Raw genomic sequence first — 19,426 nt, 5'->3', positions numbered from 1 at the left:
ATGTATATATATATTTGGGAGCGCGGTGGTACTGTAATAAGGGACGATGCTACTAACTCCAAGATCCGGGTTCGAATCCGGCTGGGCAGAAAATTGTTTGCTGTTTCACTGTAGCCTTGAGTCAACCCTGTGGGTTCTGGAGCCCTCCTGAGGTCCATCCAGCCTCATAAATTGGGTACCCTTAATTGGGTAAAAATCTGGCGGTCGAGTGTGATTCTGACCAAATCACCTCCTTTCACAACCGTTGGTCTAGTAACAGTACTTCCTTACAAAGTACTGCACCCTTAACCCTTCATGGGTTGTAGCGGTACAGATTTTAATTTTAATTTTTAATTTATATATTTAGATATGTAATAATATTTACATTACTTTATCATACCCTTATCTTATGTAAATATTTTATAAAAAAATATACAATTATACCAAAATATAATTAGATAACTATTATCATTCTTAATTTTGAGTTGACCTAGCTCAAAAAGAGGTTTAAAAAAAATTAAATCAAAATAAATGAATGAACATTGGAAGAACAAAGAACAAAGAAACTTAAGAAACGTAAGAACAAGTAATTATTGGTATTACATTTTTTTGGGCTACAACATTTTAGAAAACAGGCAGACATACCAAAACATAGCTACTGGAACTCATGTTTTTAAATTCTTTTGATTTTTTTTTAAAGAGACTTATGTTCATCTTTAAAACTTCTTTTTTAAACTTTGTTTGTAGCAGGCTTTGGTTAAACTGGAGCTAGGTCTCGTACCATTCCAACTGCCAAAGTTGAAAACCATATCACGTTTCTATGTCAATGCTTTGCGACACACTAATATACCTTGACCTTTGGCAACATACCTGGCCAATAGCGAATTACACTGAGCATTGACATATATATATATATATATATTCTACATTTTATTTAATTTTAAATAAACACATATTTTTGGTTGTACTTTGTTATTTTGTTCATCGAAGATGCTAAATTCTTTACCCGACCGGAATGTAAAATTACTCACTGTAATTTTATTACTAGAGCCATAATAACCATCAAACATAGTAACTGTTCTCTGATATAAAATGAGTTGAAAACATCTTGGAAAGTATTGCTGATTCAGGAAAAAGAAGGGACATAAGTAAAATTTAAAAAAATCTAAGAAAAAAAGCAATAGAAAGTCTGACATAGATTGAAGTATTTTTCCTAGAATATCATGTCTTATATTTCAGCCGTAACACCAGCAATATTAGGCACTGGCCTATTTTCATGAATGACTTTCATTCTCATTTGTACTAATTGCTATTTCCATTTTTGGCAAGAAACGTGGCTATTTTATCTGGCAAAGGTGTTAAAATCGGTATTGGAGTAATTTAGTTTACCATAACTTGCTTCAAAGTTAAAATTGATAAATTATTATGCTTAAAAAAAACAAACAATATACATGCAATGCATGATTTTCATACATAAATTAGTCTTTCAATAATTTTGCATAACTACCTGCACAAAATAGGTATAACTGAAACTTTTCAATGCGAAAATTGTAGCAATAACGAGACCCTTAAACGTTCTTATTACTTGAATGTTCAGCATACAAAAAGCAATGAGAAATATTGTTCAAAAATCTAGATGCAAATTCAAATATTATTTATGATAGTATATTCAAAATATCAGACTATGCAAAAAATATGTTAATATTTGAAATCTGTAAACAAAAATGTACAACAGACATAGTTACGGTATTGTATATTAGTAAATCAAACATATTTATCTTAACAAATAGGAGTAACAAAGGTCTTGGATAAACTGTCCAACAGAGACTTCATAGAATATAGTTAATTAATATTCCACTGTATTGAATAAAACAAAACCAACCACACGGGTAAAAGAAATAGTACAATGATTTCGATACCGATGTTTAAGTTTCCCTTTCCTGGATTTTCTTTTTAGGAAATCTGGTAAATCAATAAAAAATAAGTTTTTTGAGGTTAAAACTTCCAATTTGATTATATTTTATTCTTAATTACCATAATGTTGCATAACGTTTCGGAACAATTGTCCCACATTCATGTACTTTAACAAGCCTACAAATAATAATTTATTATAACAATAATTCTCATCCCTATTCATTTTTTATATTAAAGTGTATTTTAATGTTTAAGTCTTTTTTTTTCTTTTTTTTTTTTAAATCCTTCTTAAAATCCTCAATGCTCCTTACTTTGTCACAATTAAAATCATACATAAAGACCTTAATGTCCCCTATGTAACCGATCTAGCTCGAGCCAGATATAACTCCTTCCATTATAAACTCTCTAACCACTCAAACCCCCTAGTTTCTAATCTTGTATCTTCTTCCATTCCTGACAATCCTTCGAGGCGCCGGAAAAGAAGATGGCCCCGATACCAGCTAATGTAAAATGTCATTAGAGTGCTACCAATGGGTAGTTTCTTTACATGCCTGTAACACTCCAATTTAACTTAGATCAGATTTACTAAGTGTATTATAATGTACAGTTGTAAATAGCAATAAATAAATATATTTTTTAAAAAAAGTATTTTTTTTTGCCATTTTTATTTTTACTTATCATATTTTACTTTTTTTTTTTTCTCATTTTGTTCAACATCTTTCAAAATTTTAGATGTCTGAAAAATATTTTAAAAACATAAATTATACTATAACGTGGCTTTTAATATCTGCGATGTATTGTTTAAGGATCGGTTAGCGCAAAGAAATAAATCGTGTTGTTTTAGTTATCTTATTCAATCGACGTTTCGCCATGCCCTTCAGTTTAACACCGGATCTAAAAAGCAATGAGGAAGAGGGAAATAATTTTGTGGGAAGACGAGATGGCGCTCTACCTAGAGTACAGAATATTAATGTACAAGAAGTATCTTCTTCTCTTCCTCATTGCTTTTTAAAGCTCATAATGACCCACATTATGAATAGTAGAATGGGCCGAATAGTTCATGAAAAGAATATATAGTGTGGCATAATGTGACTTAAGTCTTATACACCTAAACTAATATTTAATCAGAGTTAAAAAGAATTTACGATTAACGGTTATAATTTAAAACGAATGATTTTTTACAACCGGTCAATGATTACTAATACTATTAATTTTATTATATGGTTATAATATGTTTTTATAGTAGATTATATTAAATAAGCTAAATTATACTCTAGTAGTGAACATTACTGAACGCTATGTCGATTCTCTTCTCTATGTTCACAATCACATAAGTGAAGTGTCTTAGAGCGACTAACACTTGGAAAAATACTCCAGAGTGGCGTGGGTTCCATTTCAACCAACTTGGGTCAATTCACATTTACATATCGGTAATAAAGAAGTTTGGTTTTGGAAAATAGTTCGGAATATTTCCAAACAATAACATTACACGTGCAACAACAAACCAAGTTAGTTTTTTTTTTGTGAGGTATATACAAAAATGATATATATAAATGATTGATGTATGTTTAAAAATATGAAGGAGGTTAATCATGAGGTACGGTCAAAAAGAAACAAAAAATACTTAAAACTAATTATTTACCGACACTTCAACCCACTTTGCAGAGCTCTGTCAGGGATGAAAAGGATACACAGTTGTTTTTTATCTTTATTACTCTTGATGAAGCCTTGCAAAGTGTGAAGAAACATTGATAGTTCTTAACTATTCTATGTTCCTTTTTTACCACACTCCCATCCATCTCCTTCATACTTATAAAAATAATCTAGATACAATAGATATCATTCATTGTAGCTAAGCAATAATAAAAGATAATAAGAGCTGAAATTATTAAATACCTAGGCTGACATTACTTGTAAAAACTGCAAAGGAAGAATAGAAAATTTATCAACTCTTTACTGCTACCATAGTCCATGAAAGGCAATTCTGGCAATTTGTTTACTATTTTTTGGATTTTACTCTGCATAATTATTAGCTAAATAAATTTAGCTTTGAATAAAATTAAAACTTTGAATTTTTCATTCAGAATAATTATGTAAGGCAGTCTTATAACTATTTATTGTTCACATAATATAATAATAACATGGATGAGCAGCTATCGGTGTCTAGCACCATATTCATCTATTTAACAAATTCTACAGGACGTTGTTTATTTCAGTATTTATCCATGTATTTCTTATGGAAAGAGAGCATCCTCAACTGACCACGACCTTCTATAAAATAATAAAAATGACGTCGCGTAAATGGAGAAAAAATATGAGATGAATATAATAGGTGGTATACACGGATAGCTGCTCATCCAAGATATGTGAATAATAACCATGAGACTAAAGTAATCAACCTGAATATTAAGTTAAAATTAAATTAGACTCCGTATAAATAATTAAAATGTTTAATTAAAGTCCAGATATTTAACCTAAAAAAAATTTGATGGATTTGTAAATATTCGATAGTACATTTATTCCTGCTAAAGCACTAATGGAACTCCACTGTCCAACTGCTACCTTCCAGGACATGCTAAGGTCGCCGATTCACCTTCTTGTACAATTCGTTAACAAACGGCACACTCCCCGACCTTGTCAGAAGATGTCCGGGGCTAGGGACCGTGACCTGCTAACCAAATCTTTGTCGCGAAGGATCATTGCTAAGGCATGCCTTCCTCAATGTCCGACAGTATTTTTGATGAATGGGAATACTGAAGGTGCTTGCTTCTTTCAGATATGATTAATTTATAAGTTTGTTATATTACAACTACCGGTTTCAAAGTTCACATAATGATAATTATAACATATTTTAAATTTTATTTTCTCTTCATCTAAACGCGTCAATCAATTTTGTAAAGAGTAAATTGTCAGTTTAAGGGCTGGAACTAGTCAAGTTTTAAATGGCGATATATCTAGATTAATTAAAAGTGAAAGATAAAATTATTTTGTATTTTAATCCACCAAAATATCCTTAACTATACAATATTTATCATATCTAGAATGTTATTTTATTTTTTAACCATTAACATTAGAAAAATGGGAAAAAATACTAGAAAATGTGGGGAAGAATTATGAGTAATGTAAATAACACTATCACGAAATAGTGGATATGTGTTTTGACCTCAATAGTTTTTACGAGTAATTTCAGTCATGGATATCTTCTGCTTTGCAATGTAGGTCTGCTACACCACCTGCATATGCCGTATATTTGTTCATTATTCTTACGTGTACCCCACCAGTTATTCAGCAGCACTCCCGCATTATCCTTGCGATGGATGTGTGTATGTGTGTATAGATTGGAGGTTGAATGAATAATAAAACGACTATATTGTTATATTGTTGCGAGGTTTCACGACTTGGCTTTCACGATATAGCTCGAAGTGTACATTGGGTGCGATTTGTGTACATATGTGTAAATTCAGCTTCTTTCACTTACCTATATGAACAATTTATTCCTCCAATACACCCATGTTTAACAAGGGACCGCCACGTAGATTTTATTCTCAATATTGATAAATCTCTATAATTGATAAATCAATTAACTTTTTAATATAGATGCTTAAGTATGCAATTACGGTTGCCGTTTCGAAGTCGGCTGTGGCAGATAATGATTTTCTGTTTCATTGAACCCGTGAGTCAGTCCTGTGGGTTTGGGAGCCCCACAGGTCTACCCAGCCTCATGAAGAGTATCCTTAATTGGATAAAAATCTTGCGATCGAGTATGATTCTGACTAAATCACCTCCTCGCACAACCGTTGGTAAGTAAACAAGGAACAGTACTCCCTTACAAAGTACTGCGCTCCTGACCCTTCATAGTTTGCAATGCTACAGATGTAATTTTTTTTTAAATACGCAATAAGGCATAATTTTCTGAAAAAGCATCTTTCAAAAAAGGAAAGAACGGGATAAAGAAGAAGAATTTTTAATGAAATTTTTAGTGAGGAAACTATTTTTGCTAATATATGTATACTAGCACACTTATGTGTTCTTGTGATTCTAGAAGTTACTTTTTTGTTTACATTATTTTATCTGAAGTTACATCAAATAAAAAAAAAAATCTTTTGTGTATCTGCGAATTGATCATTATCCACATACAGACACAGACAAAAAAGTATTCTGATTCGCTTTGGTCTCTTTTTTCCCCACTCCTGTCATTAACCAAGCTTTATAATTAACCAAATCCAACTAACTCTAAATAATACGTATACAAAAATAGTGAAGAATATGAATACCTACATCTTATATAATCACTTAACTCTAAAATGACATGACAATAGTTTGAGATAAATGTGGTGGTTGAAATAATTATAATTATAATGTTTTCCAATAAAACGCAAGGTCATGAATCAAGCATTCTTCGCGGTTTTGGCTCCAATTTTTTATTTAATTTAAAGGAAAAAAAATTATGTATATGCCAATACTTACGTCAATGTTTTTAAAATAAGTAGAGGAATGACCTAATGCTGTATCTAATGGGCATTATTGAATGTTTAATCAAATTTAATTTAAGGTCTTCATAGAATTTTTTTAAAAAATGACAAATATAAATTTACTAAAAAGCAACAAATTAACAGAGTGTTTGTACTATGGAAAAATGCTTTGAACTACTTACATCGACAAGTTCTTCCGTCAGTTTGTTTTTCTGTTCCGGACTTAGATCTTTGTTCAGTAATTGAGGAACTTGTTGCTCTGCCACTTCTACTTCTTCGCCTTGGTAGGCTGGTTGGTTGGGTGGGGCCGCCGACGCGAATCCCAGCAGCAGCAACACCAGTGCGATCTTCATCTGTTGGAATACATATGTTTATTTATTTCAAATAGATTAATACTTAAGGAAAGAATAGAGAATAAGATGATATATTCCAATTATTTTTCAAAGATTGCTGAACCAGTCTCTTCATATCCAAGTTTAAATCATTCAATGTTGACTAATCTTCCAAAAATTCCATTTAATGAGTAAGTTATACTACTAAAAAACCACACTTAATTTTTGAAAATTTTGTTTGTAAAACATATCAAGAGACTGAGAGTTAATATTTTTTTAAAACTAACCTAATCACAATAATTATCAATGAGTTTCACATTCACTTTTTTAAGTAAAAAAAAGTGAGGACAACTAACAAATAATTATATTCACCTTTAACAATGAAAAATTTTATTTTATTTTTATGAATCCACACTTGAGACTACCAGAACAATATTGATTGCAATTAAAAATAACTCAAAATTTGTCATTAAATTCTTATTACTAGTTGGTTTGGGTTGATGCTATTAAGATGTGCTTTAAAAAAAACTCCTATTTGGTCCTTTTTATCGTCATATCTTCTGTCTTTTCAGTTGATTATCAACTTGCTTCGTTGGTTGCTATGTTGGTTACTTGCTTTGATGTTTCTTTGCTGATTTTTATTTCAAAACTATATTTCTTCTTTATTTTATTAAATAACATGTTACTTATTTGTCGACTTCCTTATTTTATTTCAGAATTATAATTTTTATTTCATAGCTTATTATTTTATTTAATAACGTGTTATTTATTTGTCAACTTCCTTCATTGGTGGCTAGTTTGTTTTATTTCAAAACTATATTTTTTTCTTTATTTTATTTCATAACTTGTTATTTTATTTCATAAATTGATATTTATTTTTCAACTTCCTTCGTTGGTAACTTGTTTTATTTCAGAACTATAATTTTTTCTTTATATTATTTTATAACTAGTTATTGCTGGAATTATTTATATTTGAGATAATTATGATGACTTTTAACAAAAAAAAAAAAATGAAAATTCGGGTATTAACTTCTACCGTAAGAAGATGGCTACGGGACCTTCTAGTTTAAATTAATGTTTGAAGTACCACCAATGGGTGGTTCCTTCCCAAGATTTTCAAGTGTATATGAAACATACTTCATATTTACCTATTGTATTATTTTGTACAGTTGTAAATTACAATAAATAAATAATTAAAAAAAAAAAAAAACTTCTACCGTAGAAGAAACTTTGAAATACGTATTTTCAATATTTATCCCCCAACCTCGACTTATAAGAATCCGTTATTACTTATTTAATACTAGATTGGCCAGGTGGGCCTTACATGATTAATCTAAGAGGTATATTTTTTTTAACAATTGATTATGGGGCGGGGGGGTGTACAACCCTAACTATATACAATATTATAAATAAATAAGATAAAATAAATAGATTAAAATAACAATTCTTAATAAAAGTAAAGTTAATATAAAAAAAACTACGACATTTATGGATTTGACAAAATAAATAATTGACTACTAATAGAAAAAAAAGAAAGAGTATTTTCTTAAATCCGTTAGGAGTTAGTTCATCTCGTGAGCGAGCGTAACGATCGTAAGTACTTTGACCCAATGAAGATAGTAATAATAAAAATAGATCAGTGTTGTCAGATCTTCAAGAACATTAAAGTTTAAGTTGGAGCCTAACTTCATATAACAACTAATTAGTTAATAGTGTTAAGTTCGTTTTTAATTTTTTTTTTTATGAAATAAACATATGTTAACGAAGGATGTAATTAAAATGTTATTTTTAATGTCCAGCTATAAATCAAATCAACAAATACCTAATATGAGAAAGAAGACAGACCTGGACACATAGTCTTTATCACCAGTTATCATTAAGACCAAGAGGAGCGCTACGCATCGATCGACACTTCACAAGTTAGTATCCTTTAGATTATTTCCAGGTAACACTGGCTCAGTAAAACCTTAGTCTGATTTCTATTTTAAAACATTTAGGCCGCATTCCCCCCCCCCTTTGTAAATGGATGTTCTGTAATTAGTTTCATTTGCTAGGCGAAAAATTTTCTTTCTGAACTTTTTTATTTTCATATCCATGTAATAATAGTAAGTGGTATATAAACATTCTGTTTCCATATAATAGAAATTTTTTTTTTAAATATTCAACTTGTAAGGGGCTTTCTTATGTAATAGGTTAATAAATATCAAAAACCTGAAATTCAAAATAAGGATGGAACAAGATATCTGATAGATATCTGATACAGTAGGTGAATAGCAGAAATATCTGTGAAAGTATAGATGTGAAATAATTGAAAGAGGAATGGTTTCGACAAAATATCTGTGGGTATTAATTGAGAAAATAAAGAAATAACTTTATCCTGTGGTTGATACCGGTTTCAGGAGATTGAGTAAGCTCTTAGCTAATCGAGGGCAGTTCAACACACTCCTTTCAGTTTCATTAACGTCAATTCTTTTTTTGAAGGAAAATTTTTTGTTTAAGTTGTAATGCTAAAGGGATAAAAATATATTTAGGTATGAATTTTAGTTACAATTCAATACACATCTCTTCAACTATACAGTTAATTAAAAAAAAAAAATCGAATCATTTAATGAGAAATTTTGTAATGAATACAAGCTAAAATATTGGGGATTGATTTTTCGCTTATTCAAAAATATCTACTAAACTCATGAGCCGACGATGATACTTTGACATAATTCAATTGATATAGTCTTTAGAAATATCTATTTTATTACAGTGAAATTACAAGTTAACCCAGAAGTAATTGTAAAAAAAAAAATCCTCAAATGGATTCTGATGTATAACTGTAAGTAAAAGACGATACTTAAAGTTTACAACTTCCTGAGAGTGCTTAGGATTAACATGCCAGATATTTCAAATTGACAGCCGTATATTGTTAGGTTTAAAGCCAATAAATCTTAATATATTACAAGTAGCTTAAATATTTAACAGTCAAATTTAAAGGGTTATATTGTTCATATTTTGGTATATAAAAAGAAACGTGTATACCATGTTATATTTGGATCAGTAACGTATGGTAACTGGAATAAGGTGTGCAATGTCAGTAAACTGCAGGGCATTTTTATGTATACAAAGAACAAATAAGAATTATCAACCATTTTTATATAAGAATCCGTTCAAAGGAATTAATTTACACTTCTTGATGCAGCCAAATTTTAAACTATTTTTACGGGACTATTTGGTTTAAATCGTTAAAAGTAAACCATGTATAGTAATTAAGTAATCTACATATCAGCCTGGTTACTCTTTGTGATAAAAATATAACTACTGACGTATTTATAAACTAGTTGGGCTTTATAAACATTGTAAGTTTTCTGATGCAAATACTGAAATAATTTGTTAAAAAATTGATCATTAATGTTGAATTTATTATCATTACAATATAAATAACGCTTTATTAGAATGTATGTTAATTTACAACAATTTCATTATTCAAAATGTTTAACAAATTAATAATTGAGAAAGTAGTTCGCAAGTTATAATAGATTGTGGATAAGCTTTGAAGCCAAATAAAATCGGATCAAGGCTACTGAATCGGTATTGAGTTTATAACCACTCTCTAATAAGAAAACACTTCTTTTTTTTTTTCAAAAAATAACAAGATAACTTTATTAAAAATAATTCCACTTCAAACGTAAATGTTTTTAACGTAACAGAGATACATGTAGTAATGCCTTTAAAGTTACAATCTCTTGTGTTTATTGTTGAACATTATGAATAGTAAACTAACTCACACCTACACCAGGCTCCTGTTCCATAATAAAGTACAAACTAATACTATTAATGTTGTAGATTTATCTTAATTCAATTACACTGACTTGTACAATAGTAACTTGTACTTTAGTATTTTTTAATTCCTGTAATATCACTAATAGTCATCCATATTATGAAAAAAATAAGTATTAGTATTACTACTACACTAGTTTCTACACTTGTACTATCAACTAATACTATTAGCTTTCATTATGAAACAGGGCCCAGGTTGGCAATGTTACATTCCCTCGTCAATTGAAAATATATATTAAAATCACATACGACAATCCTCATCTACACAACGGCTGTGAAGTCTGGGGATTAGCATTCTGTATTTAAATAAAAAATTACAATCATTCCAAAAGATGGTCCAAAGTAGCTTCCCCACGGTTGATTAGAAATTGCCGATTGCATCGTAAACTACCATTGGAATAGATATATGAAGTCATAAAAAAAAACGTTATACCTAATTTCAGTAACCTCTTCTATGATAAGAAGGATAATGGGTTATACTGGATGATGGAAAGAAGCCTTTGACCTGGATGAGATTACAGGTTACCTAAGATGCTATTGGCCAAACGGTTCCTGAGTGCGGGGATCCAGCAGAGAAAGTACTCAGGTCACTTCCAGCAGGCCACGTGAAACCTGCTAGTCCCGCCTGCGTCATTACTACTTAAAAATACAATCTTATGAGTTCCTCATAAAGTGCTGTTTTTTTCTATAAGATTTTAAGGTTTAATTCCTTATTTCTTATATCCAAAGATACACTTCGTAATACCCAAAATTACCAATCTGCCAAGAAAACAGTTCAGGTATTTTCAAGATTTATTTAGGATGAAAACAAAGAGGCAATTCTCAATATAGATATAATCATATTTAAAATTACTTGTAACAAAGAGAGACCCATCTTTAATATAAAACAATGGTTACATACAAGAAAACGTTTGCAGCTTCCAATGCTCGAAAAATCGATTATCATTGAACCAAAGAGCTTAACCTTGTAACACCTAGAGGATTAGTTAGTGAGATAAAAAGTGAATCACTAAATGAACGAGAGAATAAAAAAAAAAAACATTATCTCCTTGGAAAACTTTTTTTTTCCTATAAGACGATCACTTATGAGGAGTGATATTGGATGATGTACGAATACGGGTTTAAAGTTCTTCTATTAAAAATAATTAAAAGGAAATAAACCCCTACCCGCACCACCTCCGAAGATTAGTCCCGGGTTTATCTTACCTTACCTTTGAACCTGAACCACTACAGCCGATGAAAGGTTAGGGGTTCAAAACTTTAAGGCAGCACTGTTTCTTGAACAACGATCGTGCTAGAAGATGATTCGTTCATTCGATCACATTTAACAGCTATATTTCTCCTTAACTATGGGTACACACTTTATAGACAGACACATAGTTGATTTAACATAGCAAATCTTACCATTAAAACACTTACTAATAACGAGTAGAGTAGTGTTTAAAGAAAAAAATAGAATAATTATGCCAAACAACATTGTAAAATTGTCCGAAACTGTGAAGGACTAAATTCACCGTTGGGGTTCTCACAAAAAGAAATTGTGTGATAAAATATCAAAGCGCTAACATTATTTTATAAATTTATAAATCAAAAATACTTTGTGTTATTGCCGTATAGCCCCCGGAAAGTTTTCACATAAATATTCAAACAAACATCGAATCTTGCGGTTTCTAAACTATATTCGTTAGTAATGTCTTTCACTCAAGTATTTATAGAATATTATAAATACAGAGCCATGAACCAATATTTGGGGCCTTTTAGTTGACAAAATGACTAACGCCATTATTTAGAATTGAATAAACAGATTTTCTGTCCAATATGAATATTCCAAAAGAAAAATGTAATAATTTTCCAAAGAGATGAATTATTACTGCACTTTTCGAAAGACTGTTTAAATTGAAGTTAGTTATCCTGTCAATTGAAAGGTTCATATAAAGATACCAAATAATCGAAAAGACCTCCATGATGATAAAACAGTCCTAGAACTTATTGAAGATTTATTTATTTTAATTTGGTTAGTACCGAGTATAACGGAAACAACCTGCTGCAAACCCCTAAAGTTAGTATTACAAATGTGGAAACATTCATAATATATAAAGTAAGTATTGAAGTTTAAACGAGTTTTTAAATTATTAAATATATATTTCAAGATTTTTTTTAGTTAAAAATACACATCAATTGATTCATCGAAAATGATTCAACGCATCAACAAAATATTTTTTGAAAAACAGTTTCTCTTGAAATTATTAACTATCACAATATTTATGAGGTCGGATGAATTTTTTGTCATTCTTAACAAATTATTTCAAATGTAAAAATGATGAAATCTGAAAGCAAATAGTAAAAAAGAATTATAGCAATCGTATACCATGCATATTCATAAAGTATTTCTTAAATTCCTTTCTATTTCTTAATCCAACTTAAGGATTATCAACTAAAAATTTATACCATTTGACTTTTGAAATGCAAACTTCTCGCAACGTTTATGGAACAGTGTCTTTAAAATCTTCATTATTTTATTTGTGGATTCATTACAGTTCAAATTACAAAACTTTATAACTACATTCTATCGCATAGAGAACTAATTTTGTCAATAAATCAATACTTCTCGCTTTTAGAACCTTTTTGACTTCATAGAAACTATTTCTTAAAATAAAATGGGACCAAATTGCAGTATGAGAAACTTTGTCATACTGCAAGCATGTTTACATGGGAAACAGGTGTGAAAAACGATTATCATCTTTATTTAAACATTTTAACAAAAGATAACCATCTTGTACCGTGGAGTAGGATCGGAAGTAATCGACAGTCCTCGGCTACTTCCGATTTTTCAGTCTTACTCGGTTGTGTGAAAACTGTTTTCTCTTCTAGTTGATTATCAGAGTTTTCGAGTTCATAGTCATAATATTTTTATTATTGCTAACAATGAGAGATGGTTGATTTATTTAAGTCATGTCAGACTATTTCAATGAGATTAACACCTAGTTTTATCGAAATCAAAGACCGTTTTGCGAGACTTAGTTATTTGGGTACCTAAAAATATGTAGTTTCGTCGAAAAAAACTCGAATTCGAAATTGTTCACGACCCTTATACTTCCTATATATTCCAATCAATCAATTGTCTCATATAAATAAATAATATTATAAAAATATCATATAATGAATGGAGAGGTTGTAATCGTTGCCTCATAGATGGCGGAGCAGACAAGCCATTTACTATCCATTATGAAGATAGCTGACCTGTAAAGACCATTTTGACATCATCTATACAAGATACTTTGTATTGATGTCTACGGGTCAAAAACATTACCGACAAGTAATCATTTAGTCTCTTGGTTAACCCATTGTCAGGAATTTAACTTGCTTTATAATTTTGCTACCAATAGGTAGTTTCTCTAAACGCCTGTAACACTCCATTTTAACTGAGATCAAATTTCCTAAATGTATTATAAATAGCAATAAATAAAATATAAAAAAATTGCTGTACATAGTTCCTTTAAGTATAATTATCCATTATTTTATTGTAAATTCCTTTCTTTATTTTTTCTTTTTTTTTCGAGTCAAAAAGTTACACCTGTCCCGAACTTTTTTTTCCAATTATTCCACTGCTTGGGAATTTATTCTGATATTAAATTACGTAAAAAAAGACTAACCTGAAAAATTTAAATTTGACATTGACATAAATAAAATAGGAATAATTTGATATCGGTATCTTATTAAGCGGCAAAATATTGCTCAAAGATCTGTTAACTGCCTTTGGACTGGTTTAGACTAAATAATGGATGGAACATATTAGAAATTTTAAATGTCTGTATGGACTAAATATATTTTACAAAAACGAAAAAAAATAATAAATATTTGAGTTAATTTTAGACTGGTTTAGGAAATTATCTAACTGACTTACTTTTTAAATAGGATTCATGAATAATCTACTCTCATTGTTTCTCTTATACCCCTCTTTCTGGTCCCTTGATGACACTCTTTTATTCTCTCATATTGTGTAATTGGTAAGAAAAATAATAAAAATAGGAAGAGATGAGTTTAGGGAAATCTCGATTACCTAGAGGTAGTCTTCAGTTGAATTATTTTATTATACAATAAAATGTCACTGTTAACTCAAATTTAATTAGATATATTTAAATCATAAGATAATTGGGTACCTATAAAGGAGTTGTGACTTGGTCTATAAAATCGTATTTAAGGCTTTATGTTGGTATTATATATTCTAAAAATATCATCAGTCCCGCATAGTAAAGGAAATAATAATTATTACTATTTTATTTATCAGATAAAGTATCTATTTGGTTTCCTCTCATTACTCAGGTATCGCATAAGCAAAAACTGGGTTGGTGTTAATCTTGTTTTTGGTTGAGCTAACCACTTTCTGTTTTCTACACAGGTTAATAGCATACTGTGAGGATCCTTTCACTATAACTGGAGGCCCATACTATATCGGGAGGTACATGTCCTCGCCCAGCACTTTACTGTTAACCCGTGTACCCATTGCGATATATATTTGTTTAATTTGGTGTTCTAAACTAATTTATTTTTGGAGATTTTTAGGTTGTATATATAATCCATTACCGTGTGAATAAATAAGTACAGTAATAAATTCATTGTATTAAACGTATGGTTTGAATTAAAAAGTATATATGCATACTTGTGACAGGGCCCAACAGACCCACCAGTCCTGTTAATGTTTTGCATTAAGCACCTCAATAGTACAAACCTACGCCTAGAAAACAGTCAACAATGTAGTAAATAAATTTCATTGAAGGTATTTTTTTTTTTTTTATGAATTCAAAACACGGAAGCCGGAATGGACACTGGAATTATTGATACTCCTCTTATTTATTTATTTTAATTAATAATAATTAGAATGTTTTTTAAAGACATTTTATAGCTTTTGTAATATCTATTGTAATCAACCAACAACCACGGAAAATATTATGCCTGCTAATTTATTTAAAGAATACTGAGCTTAAATGTTTAACTATAATCCATAAAACCCTTGTAGTCATTTTTTTTTATATATACTAGTTTAATATCAAAATATTTCTAAATTATTTAAATACATTTATATACATTTTTTATTTATTAATTTTAATTTACATGAATATGCTCGAATACTGTAACAGTTCATGTAGTCAATTTTCAATTTTTATTGGTGAGAACCTGTGATATTATTTTTTGCCAATTTATTATTCAATAATAAATGAACATTTCATGGATCTAGGTCACTGTAATATAATGTAAACTGCGTTATCACTTATCAAATCATAAATAAATTATTATTCAGTATGAATTAAGTTATTAATCACTTTAAAAAAACCATAATGTGTGTATTTTGAGTCCTACAGTGAAACTAAACACCATTGGTTACAGAGGTATAACGTTTATTTAGAAAAAAAACCCAGTCTGATTAATAAATTGCTTTGTTAATCACTATCAGAAATCAATAATGAAATTAAAATTTAATAATTTATAATTATTAATTATGTAATAATAAAATTAATTATTAATTATTAATAATGAGGATCATGCCGATTCCCAAGTTAATTTAACAATGTTGCTAAATTTAAGCAATTACTTTTACTAACCTACATAAGGAATATGTAGTAAGGGAAAGTATTGTGGTCGTGAAAAATTTCTAATTCCAATTTTCAACGGAAATACTTGTTTTGAGATCCCATGAGTCCAAAAAAAAGAATGCCGTTTTAATTATTTTGGGGTGGTATTAATTTGATTTATGTTATTAAAAAAATATTATATCTCTAGTCGTGGTGCATATTTGGAAACAATATTGCTACAACTAAAAAAAATGAAAAAAAAAAAAAAGATATGGACAATAAATTTGAGAAAATATAAATCGTAGATTTAATTTTTTTTTGTGTGTGGATCAAGTTTAAATTGTTTTTATGGTTTCTAGATTACTCCTCATCGAGATATTAAAAATAAATAAATCCTACTTAGTAAGAGGAATGTAGATGAAAACAATTATATTATAATTCATTAGAATGAATCTGAAAATATTATGTTGAAGATCAGAATTTGATGTTCATAGGAGGTTTTCTTTGTCTTGAGACCGGTCCTGATTTCTGTTGACCTCCATTGGTAAGTTATCTCATAACTAAGCTTTATGAAAGCCTAACGAGCTTCGTGGACAAACGGAACAAGCCGCGAGCTGCTAGTGAGAGCGAATTACTCGCCTAAGACTTTCACTGACAAGGCCGCCAAGAAAGGCGAGAGTCGCCCCCTGTACGATTCGTTTCGTCTCCTTTATCCTCTGCCTCCTGCGGTATTTTGGTCAGCTGATGGCACGTCAATTGGGGCTGGACCGTTTGACGTTAAAATGCACTCCGATACACTGTTTTTTTTTATTTATCCGTAATCTGGGGGGGGGGAGCACTATAAACTTGAAAAGTTCATTATATGCTGCTTGGTTAAATATAAAAGTGCAACTCATAATAATAATAAATCTCATAATAATATAAAAAAATATTCAACTCATATAAGGTAAATAAGGAAAATTCTGTGTCTTTGGAATAGGTTGGGATAAATTCATATCCGTTTCATAACATAAAACACTGGTTCCGAAACTTTTTAGCCGCAGCACTCTTATTAAGCTAATAAAATTTAGCGTCCCCCTTCTTAAGCTAAAATAACTTTGCGGCACCCTTTCTGTGCTAAAAATATTTCGCAGCACGCGAATGCATGCTAAAAAAAACAATTTGCTGCATAATTATCCTTAAAGCGGTTAAATATATATGTAAGAGAAAAAGGAAATAAAATAGACCAATTTTTATTAAAATACTAAATATCAACGGCACTTCATAATATATACGTAAGTTAAAAAAAAAAATGAATAGAAAGAAACAATACAATCCATGAAGAGTCTTCGGTTCAGTTCTAATAATACATTTCTAAATTATATATTAATTCTTAAGCCTAAATGAGTAGCAGAAATATAAAAACAAGTGGTAATATAGATAGACAAGAAGATGATGGTGTTGCCATTTTATATTGTATATTGTAATTGTATTTTACTACTAAATTGCTAAATCACTGTAAATATATGGTGCGCGCATGACGTAACTTTCACTTACCACCCTGCATATGTTCCTAAGTGCATAAGTTTTGTGTAGTAAATAGCTCGTGATGAAGTTTTTTGGAAGAAAAAAATAAAAAGACTATAGAAGGCAAAAATTTGTATTTATCTGTTGCAATACAATTTCGTATTTTAGGCTTTCTCGAGGTAAATAAATTTTGTTCTTCCAAAAATAAAACAGTTTAAACCAAAGATAACAAAATGTAAAGCAATTGAAAAAGGCCGGGAGTTCTCGTTTGTTTTCATTCGAATATAATAAATCTATTTTTTCTCCTTTAATTCTTTAATATTTTGTATTTATACATTTTATATTATTGCTAAAAATGAAAAATGTTTATTTTTTTTCAAATAAACAAAATTAAAAGTACTTTAGAAAAAGAATTTAGAAAATTCTGTATTCAAGCATTGTTAGTCCATTTTAATGAGGATAAAACCTATCTTAAATTAAAGATCACTTAATTAATTAGGTCACTGAGCTTAATCAAAATCGTAGAGTGGTTTTGAAGAAAATCGAAAAAAAATTTAAAAGTCAAATCTCTGAAATAGCACTTCCGGTTAGTCGATTTTATCGAAAATGTTGCTGTCACATCCCTGGCATATATTTACCTCAAATAAATAATTTCAGTCTCGTAACGACTCTTAATTTTTGAGTTAGGCTATTTACACACATACATACACCTTTTTTGCGAGACTTGCTTGTATGTACTCAGGGGTGCGACTTTAAAAGGTGTATTTCCATTGAAAACTCCAATTCAAAATCGCAATACTTTCCCTTACTATATATTCCGTGCATGGTAGAAATATTATTGCCACGACAGTTTGGGAACCACTGCACTAGAACACGGTTTTGGGGATTTCGGTGATGTTTAATATGAGTGTGGTTTTCAAGGGAGAACAAACATTTAAGAAAATCAGAAAATTTCAGGGTCCGTTACAGACCTTTCATGGTTTCTAGTGACACAGGTTTATTTTATATATTTCATGTAAATACGTTACGTGAGAAACCCACACAACCCACGCTCTCATAATACGAGAAACTTGAATTCTCCTAAACAACTTAGAAATTGTTACATAAAATATTTCTGTCCTAAATAAAAAAAAAAAAATAATGCTTTGCTATTAATATAAATAATTATTTGCTGCAAATTTTAGTCTTTACAAGACCAACATACCAAAATTTCTATTTAAAACAAAAACATAGAGGCTCATAGAAATTGATTTTTCATTGGAATGTGAACATTGAAAATAGGATTTTTTATGTAAAAAAATGTATCATTATCAAATACCAATATCTAACTATAAATGTAAAAAAAAAAATAAAATTTATTACTAATAATCTTAAACGGTATTTTGACGATAGACAATAGGACTCACTTGCACTGGACAGTATGAATCCCAAACCTTGACTGATTAATGTTTCGGTGCCAGTTGGCAATAAGTACTTCCCCTACCGTAGCCTCTTTGTCCTCCGGAGTCCTCCTGCTCTTGTGAAAACCCACCACGCCCCTTCTGTTGTATATCTTCCTCTCTGACGCCACCCTCCTGCCCAAGGGGATACTTACAAGTCGTGGAGCTTCAATTATACTGTAATCGATTTCGAAGTGAGTTAATGGGTAAGTCTCCAAATCGGAAATAAAGGTACGGAATACTCTTGAAGTACCATATTATAGGTTTTTTTTCATATATCGAAATTGATAATGCTAAATATGCAGAAAATAAATTTTTGATATTCTTAAAGGCCTTCATTACTTGGCAATGGATAGAATCATAATTGAAGTGAAAGCGAAATACCTCAT

The 19,426-nt window shown here is 29.9% G+C and overlaps 1 protein-coding gene across 1 annotated transcript in view; it reads right to left on the bottom strand.

Moving 5' to 3' along the window:
- LOC106688591 (uncharacterized PE-PGRS family protein PE_PGRS20) overlaps window positions 1-19,426 on the bottom strand; it is a 74,747-nt gene that overhangs the window by 42,082 nt on the left and 13,239 nt on the right. Inside the window, exon 2 of the mRNA XM_014433125.2 lies at window positions 6,548-6,718. Coding sequence (XP_014288611.1) covers window positions 6,548-6,718 — 171 coding nt within the window. The remainder of the gene's footprint in view (window positions 1-6,547; window positions 6,719-19,426) is intronic.

This window comes from Halyomorpha halys, unplaced genomic scaffold, assembly GCF_000696795.3.
Source record: "Halyomorpha halys isolate HHAL.00 unplaced genomic scaffold, Hhal_1.1 Scaffold1157.1, whole genome shotgun sequence".
NCBI classification, from domain to species: Eukaryota; Metazoa; Arthropoda; class Insecta; order Hemiptera; family Pentatomidae; genus Halyomorpha; species Halyomorpha halys.
This window is presented reverse-complemented; position numbering and strand designations above follow the sequence as displayed.